The following is a 9,528-nucleotide window of genomic DNA, read 5'->3' on the forward strand; positions in this document are numbered from 1 at the left end:
ATTCTGCATTTAGAACAAGAAATATTCATTAGTTTACAAAATCATGAACGGCAAACTTGTTTATTATCAATAAATAGCAGATAGTTTTATTTGATCTTGTAGAAAATGCCGACATTTTTGAACGTCTTATCTCCTACCAATCGTTATTGTCCGACAGTTCTGCAAACATTTTGTCTTTAATCTTCCGTGACTCTCGTGGATCTTCTTTAATTTGGCTTTCAATTGCTTTGGTTTGTCCAAGCATATATTCCAACTCATCGCATGTAAGATTTGGCCCACCAAGTTCCACAGTCCCAATGAATTGTTTCTTCAGCTGGCCTTGGAAGTAGACGAATATGGTCGGAACGTTCCTTTCTGGGTAGTTTGCAATACAGGTAGTAGCGATTGCACGGACAAACTTTGTCATCGGAAAAACAGTAGCCAGCTGTGTTAGGTGCTGGTTGATCAACGCACAGAACGGAACACCTCGGCTATAAAGGTGCAACACCACGTAGATCCCTTCGCCCGCTTTTGTGACTTCCTCGACGTAGTCCTGGCCCGAAATTTCGCGTACCGAACCAAAACGCGCCCTGGTAGCTGCCGCCTGCATTTCCGCGATACGCTTTTGTCGATATTGTTGCAGCACTTCCTCATCCTCCGAGTCCTCTAACTCGTCTAGCTCATCTAGTTCGAGCTGGGACAAATCTTTTCCATTTTGCTTTTCCGCAATGGTGCTTTCGATCATACCAATGATTTCATCTTCGGTAATTTCTTTTTCCTTGGGCTTTTGTGGTATAATGCCCTTGGCGCGGAGAACATCATTCCATTCGGTATCTTCGTTGGGATCCTAAAATGAACAGATACAATAAACGAGGTCAGTGAGCGTATGCACATTGACTTAGTTTTGCTACCATAAATGGTCTTTGTTTTGTTAACTTGCCTGCATATCTGAAGTGTGTAGCTAATACCAGATTAAGTGTGGTTCAATGTTCAATGACTACAGTTATTGCACTTTTGTTTCTATTTTGAGTAATCGTTTCCCTTTTTTCTCCTCAAAACGGCAACCTGCGGTCAGAAAAGCGTACTTTTAATTAGATCCACCATAAAAAGTCAGCGATGCGTGCGGGCCGCACACGATATATTGTGAGTCAACCAACGTGATTTTGACGGAAGATTATTTATCTTTTTTCTTTAGTTGGCGGTACATCCTGTCATTTTTCTGATCTCACGCAAATATTAATAACACTTAGCAGGATAATGAAAACTAAATAAAACGTTGAACAATCATACTTGTAAATCACGCTAATCAAGTAAATTTTGAAACTGTTTTGAAGCTTTGTCTTCCACGCGATTTTTAAATGAAAATGTAACAGCATAAAGTAGTTGTGTGTGTGCACGTTTGCTGAAAAGCAAACGTCAACGGGTTTTAAGCGAGCATTCAGCAACCAGATGTTTGTTTTGATTATATTTTTAAAGCGCGATAGGTTGTTCACGAAAATTTTATTATGATATAGTACAATGAGTGTTTGCAGCTCGAAGAATAGCAAAGAAAGTACAAACTGAACGCCCGCGCAATCATTAAGCAGCCGCAAAACAGTTTCGGCAAAAATTTAGTTAAACTACACTCGTGCCACTTCACTTCGTAAGCGCAATGACTCTCGATGCGAACGATACGCTTTTGGAAACAGTCCTACAAGAGTACAAAATTTTAGCCGAATAGTGAGTAGTTCGTAGAATATTTTTTCCGTTCGGCACATTCTTACAATTAGTTTGAACAAACTTTACTTCCAGTGAAAGACTCCAAAGCGAAGATCTTGGTGGTATTTACGTAACTCCTTCGTACGAAAATCCCTTCCGTAAGTGATTACTAACTTCCGTGATCAGATTGTTTATTGTTGAATTTGCCACCAGAAGAGTACTTTTTACACTATTTTGTTTTGCTATCATTCCAGTTTGGTTTGGTGTTATATTTGTGCGATGTGGAGTGTACAAAGATGGAGTATTTCGGTTTACCATAACTTTTCCGAGCCGATTCCCTAACGACAGTACTGTTCCAGTGGGTATTGCTTTGGCTATAGATTGGGTGTTTTTAAAAAGAATTTTATAAATTGCAAATTATTGTTCTGCAGGTCGTAACGTTTCAAAGCGATGTGTTTCATCCACTGATTAATCCCAACGACGGAGTACTGGATCTTACGGAAGCGTTTCCCAAATGGCAGTACGGTGATAATCACATCTGGCAAATGCTCAAATTTGTACAATCCGTGCTGCAAAACTTGGACAGCCATACGATACGTTCGGATCACGTGGCAAATAACGAAGCGTACGAATTGCTGTTAGAAAATCGTACCGATTATTTGATACGCGTCGAGCAATGTGTAGAGGAAAGCCAGCAAAAACTGTACGAGCTGCCCGCACAACCGGATCGATTCTATATAAGCTTCGATCGATTCAACCCGGACGTTCATGGACCGGCACTGCAATCAATGAAAGAAAACAGAGGAACGGAAGTGACGACGCCCCCATCGTCTGGCCTATCATGGGTACGGAAAGGAGTATACCAGCCGCTTAGCAAGTAATGGTTTGCCCTTTTCTATTGGTTCCGTTTGTTGAGCAGCAAATATGATATCCGGTGTAGAAAGAACGGAGGCGAGCGTAGTTAAATAATTTTATTGTTTTATTCCAACATTAAATACACTCGGCGCGCCACAGAATTTTTTGGTAAACTACTTACTAATACTTGTGAATGCTGCAAAGAATGTGCTAATAAAACGCGTTATGCACTACAAAGATTTTTAACATAATCTTAACTCTCGACGATGATTGTGCCACGGTGTATGCTTAACCATGCGCATGAAACAAAAACGTTACGTCCGACTGTACTTGCCGAGATGCAATCGTTTTGCGCGACGGTTTGCAATAACGCGCCTAATGATATCGATGATCGCTACTCCAAGGACGGAGAAGAATAAAACTGCAGCGCCAATAGCTACGCTGCGGAATCCAGGATACGCTTGCCCGATGTCCAACTCGCTGATATGAATGTGAATGTTTTCTGGCTTCGCCACGATACTCTTTGCTGGAGCCTGTTGTTTGTCCCCAATACCATTTCCTTCGTTGATGATGGGCAGTACTGGTGACTGGGAGTCGTACAAATTAACCGGCACAGCATATTCTACGTGTGTCTCTGTAAGCTTGGTTTCAATCACCTAAGAGTATGAACGATTCGATTAACTGCAATTCAAATAAATCTAGACCGCAATCTTACCGCAGCTTCAATAGACGATAAAGATTTCGACCAACCGTAACCCTCCTCGTCAGTGTACACGGTGACCAGTTTGGCGCGGAATTCGCGATAGTCCCGTCCTTCGGATCCCACGACGGTAATGTTAATTGTGGAGTAAGGGCTCATGTAACGAATGGCATTAATGGTCTGTAAGAAACAAGAAAAATACAGTTAAATTATTTTATGCTGTTGTTTGTTGTTTTTATAGAGACTTTGAGCTGGGCAGCTACATTCACCCCTTAAATTATTTTATCTCGTCACCAATAACGGAAACACTTAATTTATGGCGCTTGTGGTAGTCAATTTACGCCAATGATGTATTACAAACATGATTGCATCGAATTCTATTGCAGTTTTATAATCCTTTTCATATAGTAGTAGCACATTTACGCTTCTTCGCTTCATTTTACCGTTTCTTCGATACTATAGCTTTGCAAATTTGGAATGATCAAATCGATATCAGTTCCCCAGCCGGCGATAAAACCATTAGCGTTTTACCACCTTGCGAGGAACATCCCTCGTAGATAAGGAGATAAATCGGACCGATGAGCATATGACAACCAGAATGACACATACACCGACTGCCTGATACACATTATCAGACACATAGTTAACCTACCTTAAAAATTCTGCTATAGTATATCTCCCCTGCGACTAGCTTGTAGGTTTCCGTTTTACCGCGGAACATTGACAGCTTCACGCCGTGCGTCACGGTCGATGGCAGGACGTACTCAATGCGTGTATCCGCTAGATAAGAAATATCCTGATCGACGTACTTGTACGCTGGTTCGCGGTTTTTTAACGTGGCATAGGCCAAAATCGGTGTACCTAGATGGGTGGAATTTCTCCACTTTTTGTACACCAAATCACGCAGTTCGTATCGTTCCGGGAACTTCTCAGCCAGCAGCAGAATTGATCCTTCCTATGTGGTACCAACAGTGAACCGAACACGTGAATTATTTGATTTATAACGCAAGCTCGAGATAGACGGAGGGAAGCATGTTCTTGCAATACACTTACCACAACACCGCTATCAGTAGCACACGATTTAGTCGTTACGTCATAACTGCAGTACTCGGCGAAATCTTCGTCCCCAGCGCCTTTGCCGAGGTAGCGACTGAAAGATCCTAACTCGGCAAGATTGCCAAAGTTTCCTACTGGTATCCATAGCAGCACTTCGGTTGTTTCATTACCACACAGATTCTCGACCGTACGATCGCTGTATTCGTTACTAAGCGACTTCACACCGATACTGAGCAAGGACGAATTGGTACCGCAAATTTCACTCAGTAAGGACTGCAAGCACATTCATACACATGTACGTTAGGGCACATTTCATCTTACATTAGTTCACAAGCTGCTTACCTTAACGTTAACTTCCAGTCTGCTATTCACCAGAAACTTGCTGTTTTCGTTGGAGCACGTTGCCAAGCCGATGGTAGAGAGAAGCACCGTAGCCGTCAGCAGGTACAAGACGTTACCTAAAGCCATCGTGTATGCGGACGGATGGATTCTACGGACCCTATTTTGTTCCGTATTGCAGCGAACGGATTCTTCTGACTGACTGACTAGGTCGGCACCTCGAATCGATACGCGAACTACAAAAAATTACACCCCACCGCTGAAGTAAGCCACCCGCTCCTGCGGTAATTCGCGTACGAAGGGCAGGTGGTAAATGGCGCACCGTTATCTGTTCGTAGCGCACGAACGGATCTGGCGAACTTTCTTACTACAAACCGAAAAAATCCGCAGCAAATGATATTGACCTAACGGTGGCGTTATCGTCAAATGACGAATGATTAATCCTACGGCACTGATAACTCGATACCAATGTTTCAACAACGACCACAGGGAAATATTACTGAATCTACCCAAACCTCAATGCGACACATCGTCGAACTGCCGAAAGGATTGAGCCTGCTGTGAGTATTTTTTTTAGCTATAGCTAACCGTGTTATTCTTTTTTGAAAAACACTAAATACTCTAGCACTCGTTTAACAATTGCTGATGCACGCGTACAATGTCCTCGATGCAGGCGCTTCGTATTCGCGCTGATATAGTATTGCGAAAACCAATCCGAATGTCCACTTCAAATCTTTAGCCACCAATCGTGTCCAATGTGTGCCGGACACCAATGTTTTCTAAGGATTAGCAATGCAAGTGCTCAAGCCACTTGATCGATGTGCCAATTCTATATTTTCTCACAATCGCGTTAGTTGTGTAACTTTGATGCTGGTGGTGGCGACCACCAGATCGTCTTAACAAGATCGACTGCTATGGTGCAATGCTGCTCCAGGAAGATGTCTAGAAACCGTATACCACCAGTGAATCACGCATCTGAAATGGAAAACCATCACAGTTTGTTTCCATTCTGCCTATTCAAATTATCACTTCCGAGGATTCTATTTAACGTGCCAACGATTCCGGAATGCTATGAGATTCTTCGCCTTTTACCTTACGCGTATGAATCTGAAACGCGATGGTTGGCTTATCAGCTTTCACGTGAAGCGCATTGTGGGACGCCGGCATAGCATACAATTATCACCCTTGACGATTGCCGGGTGACGGTGATGAGTTATAAAACTGATGGGTCAATACCGGCCGAAGCCTCGAGCCAATGTAATCTGCAGTCGGAACTAAGTGACGTACAATCGATAAGCGGACAGCATTTGGCTAGCTCATAAGGCCGACTGGCAACACACTTCCTCCCGTGACGGCGGTAGTCGAAAGGGCATAATTCGACTATTGATTCTTCCTTTTGAAGAAATCTTACCGCAACATCTTTCCATCGCGCAAACCTGCATGGGTGATAACCAGTTTGAAGTGACTGTGAATTTCTTAGGGTGATATTTTTTTTTTTTGCTGCACGAGGGAAGACCTGATAATAAGCGTGGCTTCAGACCAAAATAGTGGTACGCGTCGCACGTTACGCTGGATGCATTGAACAGACAGACGAACGGTGATTGATGATCTCGTATGGCTGTATGGTGGAACTCTGGTTCAATAAGTTTCAATTAAGCATCCATTTATCTGTTATGGGAAATTGTGCAAAATATTGTTTTACATCGCAAAACCATGTTTATTGCATTGGTAACAAATAAATGATAATCATCGCAACACATTAATCAGCACAGTCGACTTTAATTGTGGGTTTAAACGGGCGTTTTTTTCAACTGAAAAGTATCTTAGGTTGTTTTTAAACCCTCGCGTTGTTATTGTTTTTGTATATCTGGGTTATTCTTTGGGACATGCTTTACAATTCGTTACAAAATTTAAAACGTAAACAACTATATTCTGCATACTGTTCGACGTTGACTTCAAATACACCGACACGAGCCTGTGACTTTTAATGACCGTTTTATGCAACGCTAAAAATCAAGATCATTGTTGTGTGGTTGCAGCTTTTCGCTCTCATACACTAATTTGATATTTGGTTATTGCAAACTAATTTCTGAAATTAGCGTCCTTCTGCGTCATCACCTTCTATGCTTAACGACTATGACGCATGTCAAGGCGTTCTCTGATTAAAGGAGAAACACATCAAGGAAATTTAAAAAAAATATACATTTCTTTTGCACACAAGTATTTTATACACATTGAACACAATTTTTATACAGCGTAAGAGACGCAATTATGACTATAGGCGGACCAAATATGACAATAGTAAGTTTTATATTCCATATATAACGAAATATGCACATACTAAAAATGTGGAGACATTTCTTATCACTTTTTGGTTTATTTTTGTTTAAAAACCCGTAAAAATACTTTCTGTACGCCACCGAAAGCACCAAATTACACTTATTTCAGTCATCTTATACCTATATATAATCATCATTAATCTTATGCCTATACGTCCTAGTACCCAGAGTAAAAAAAATACTCGTTCAGCCGTTGCGTCGTTACGCTCATAGGTATTTTAGTTATGGTTATAGCTTGGTATGCTTAGTTTCATCCAGCATTCTATGGTGTCAAGATTTTAGGCGAGGGACTGTAAAATTAATCTTGTCAAGTAGAAATGGCGCATCAATTGTTCCTACTTTTAAGCCTGCTTTAAATGTGACCTTTGCCAATTTTTTCGTCAAAAAAACCTAGGAGCAACAGTCGTCCGTTGTAGAACAGAACACTTACACATGTCCACTTTTCCAGTATGTCGCCAAATGTTCTTAACGTTGTGCTAAGAACAACACAATTGAATTGAAGCTATTTTTAAGCTTAAGTTCCTTATTCAGCTAAAAATCAACACCAGAAAGTAAATTATTATATTCTATATCACTTCTCATAAAAATGGAATACTTCACTGATAATGCAATCAACTTTATAGCTTTCAATTATAAACGATTTTACTCCCAGATTCACCCGTTCATTTGTTAAAAAAAGTCTATTCCGTCAATGTGCAATCTGCAGAAGAGGAACAAATACCAAGCTAGTGTTGTTAGTTTCAATGGGTACTAATTTACATTTTATATCTGTGATAATAAATATTATCATTTGTTTGGAAAGATCACAAATATTTATCTCATATAAATCCTTCATCTTGGGCGAATAATGGAACTATAGGATTCTGTTATTTTGCTAAATGTTTTACCATAAATATGTATGTTTGGTTCATCCTGTTGTGCACTATTATACAGAACAATGTGAAAATCTTTGGATAAAAATCAATTATTTTGCATACCTGGGTAAAGACCAAGGCTATAATTAACATACAATCTCACTTCGTGTTTGGATTTTAAATATTGGAATGCGGGACATTCACAATCAGGTGATTGCAGCGATTGCTCTGTCATACTGTTTGCAGCTTGCACCAAAACTTTATGACCGTATTGGAGCGTGTTTTTAACATGCTCCACTTAACGACCACTTAACGATGATAACGGGCATTTCTTGAATATTCGTCATAATTGGCCAAAACTATTTCCGTGTCTTCCTTTTCAGTAGAAGTACATCCAGTAAGAAGTTCACTGAGAATGAACTCACTCTTGGTTGCACATTGCTGGAACAATCAAAGCGTAAAATTGTTAACTTTTGGAAGTTCGGTTAAAAAAGTTTTAATCTTACCAAAAATATCTGTACAGCACCGTTCGTACTCACGGGTACCAAAGTTGTCCCCCTGCTGTAGGAACTAATTCGTTTCCACTTTGCATTGTTCCCAGCAAAGTATGCGCATCTTTGGGAAGTCTATAGCTTGTTCTCTTGCTCAAAATTGTTAATATACTGTTCAGCCCTTGAGGGTTTGGTATGTTTTTACAGCTCACTTTTTGATAACCTCGTCAAATGGCTGTTTCTCATTTGTAGGCTCCTGTAGGCTGTTTATAGACGTTCCAACTTCATCGTTCTCAACGTTGATATTATCGTAACCGATTTCGATGTAGCCAGAAACATCGAAATGTATCCAATTATTGCCGTGTACCTCTACCATAATGTTTTCATTCAATAAACAATGATGGTGGTATCTTTCTTCAGGAACTGAAATGTAGCAGATGTGTTTTAAAATTACATTACATATGTTTTTTTTAATCTCTTACTCAGCTACAGACGCCTACCTTGATACCTTCCTACCAACTGCCTAATTGTAGCGACGGCTTGAAAGGAATTGATTGAATTACAGTTTGTACGTATTTTGAAAAGGCTCGGTTTGCTTGAAGTAAACATGTTTCACACGTGTTTCTGAAATATGTTTGAAACAATAGAAAAAGTTAGCCAATGTTCATATAATGCTCATTATAAGGGAGGTAACATTATATAGATTGAAAAATAGCAGGCGTCGTTAATAACACTGTATTGATATCTTTTATCAATTTTATTCGCAAAAACTTCAAGAGCCTGCCAATTTTGTTTTACTTATCCATTCTGCTATTCTGTCTTTGTCTATCCGTGGGTGTTTAGTCAGTCCTGCATTCGGGAATTGGTCCGGATGGGGTTTTTAACCCATCTGGGGATCCTTTCGAATGTATCCAGATATTGATATGAATAAGATGGTAATGTTCTTCTACTATAAAACATATAAAATGAGTAAAATGGCATTCCAGAACATCATAAAACTTCAGACATTCTAAAAACTTTGCCGTTAGCAAGTTCCGCGCAGTTTTTCTCTCATCCTGCCAGTAGTACAGAATGGAAACACTACTTGCCGACTGGTTTTTAGCATCTTACAAGTGTATAGAAGTGGAAATAAGTTTTCCGTTTGAATTGTGAGTGCTCATAATAGAACACTAATTCATCGACATGCAAACAATGGTTTGCTCTCGAAACTACTGTAG

General features: G+C 40.2%; 3 protein-coding genes and 1 long non-coding RNA gene across 4 annotated transcripts; 1 reads left to right on the forward strand and 3 right to left on the reverse strand.

Annotated features, from left to right (window-relative positions):
• Positions 1 to 34: 34 nt before the first annotated feature.
• Positions 35 to 1,098, reverse strand: LOC128297248 (viral IAP-associated factor homolog). The gene is made up of 2 exons (XM_053032858.1): positions 920 to 1,098; positions 35 to 826 (listed from the first exon to the last, which is right to left on the reverse strand). Exons 1-2 carry the CDS (start codon positions 923 to 925, stop codon positions 134 to 136), a joined length of 699 nt encoding a protein of 232 aa, XP_052888818.1. The 5' UTR covers positions 926 to 1,098; the 3' UTR covers positions 35 to 133.
• Positions 1,099 to 1,477: 379 nt separating this feature from the next.
• On the forward strand, positions 1,478 to 2,769 carry LOC128310462 (protein crossbronx homolog). Its single transcript, XM_053047110.1, has 4 exons — positions 1,478 to 1,698; positions 1,771 to 1,835; positions 1,932 to 2,035; positions 2,109 to 2,769. The coding sequence occupies exons 1-4, from the start codon at positions 1,631 to 1,633 to the stop codon at positions 2,556 to 2,558; spliced, it is 687 nt and encodes a 228-aa protein (XP_052903070.1). The 5' UTR covers positions 1,478 to 1,630; the 3' UTR covers positions 2,559 to 2,769.
• A 77-nt stretch (positions 2,770 to 2,846) lies between these two features.
• LOC128310461 (enolase-binding protein) lies at positions 2,847 to 5,064 on the reverse strand. Its single transcript, XM_053047109.1, has 5 exons — positions 4,631 to 5,064; positions 4,286 to 4,561; positions 3,885 to 4,187; positions 3,248 to 3,412; positions 2,847 to 3,188 (listed from the first exon to the last, which is right to left on the reverse strand). The coding sequence occupies exons 1-5, from the start codon at positions 4,754 to 4,756 to the stop codon at positions 2,847 to 2,849; spliced, it is 1,212 nt and encodes a 403-aa protein (XP_052903069.1). The 5' UTR covers positions 4,757 to 5,064.
• A 1,798-nt stretch (positions 5,065 to 6,862) lies between these two features.
• On the reverse strand, positions 6,863 to 8,924 carry LOC128297634 (uncharacterized). The gene is made up of 3 exons (XR_008287242.1): positions 8,812 to 8,924; positions 8,327 to 8,734; positions 6,863 to 8,261 (listed from the first exon to the last, which is right to left on the reverse strand). It is a non-coding gene; the product is annotated as an uncharacterized LOC128297634 (long non-coding RNA).
• Positions 8,925 to 9,528: the final 604 nt, after the last annotated feature.

Source organism: Anopheles moucheti, chromosome 2 (assembly GCF_943734755.1).
Source record: "Anopheles moucheti chromosome 2, idAnoMoucSN_F20_07, whole genome shotgun sequence".
Classification (NCBI taxonomy): Eukaryota; Metazoa; Arthropoda; class Insecta; order Diptera; family Culicidae; genus Anopheles; species Anopheles moucheti.

What these genes read in the sequence shown, in the direction of transcription:
- LOC128310462 (XM_053047110.1), top strand. Translation starts at nt 1,631, where the DNA reads ATGACTCTCGATGCGAACGATACGCTTTTGGAAACAGTCCTACAAGAG. An exon ending in TTCGTACGAAAATCCCTTCC is followed by an intron (nt 1,836 to 1,931) that starts GTAAGTGATTAC and finishes CTATCATTCCAG; the next exon opens with TTTGGTTTGGTGTTATATTT. An exon ending in CTAACGACAGTACTGTTCCA is followed by an intron (nt 2,036 to 2,108) that starts GTGGGTATTGCT and finishes ATTGTTCTGCAG; the next exon opens with GTCGTAACGTTTCAAAGCGA.
- LOC128310461 (XM_053047109.1), bottom strand. Translation starts at nt 4,756, where the DNA reads ATGGCTTTAGGTAACGTCTTGTACCTGCTGACGGCTACGGTGCTTCTC. An exon ending in GACTGGAAGTTAACGTTAAG is followed by an intron (nt 4,562 to 4,630) that starts GTAAGCAGCTTG and finishes ATGTGCTTGCAG; the next exon opens with TCCTTACTGAGTGAAATTTG. An exon ending in TATCGTCTATTGAAGCTGCG is followed by an intron (nt 3,189 to 3,247) that starts GTAAGATTGCGG and finishes TCATACTCTTAG; the next exon opens with GTGATTGAAACCAAGCTTAC.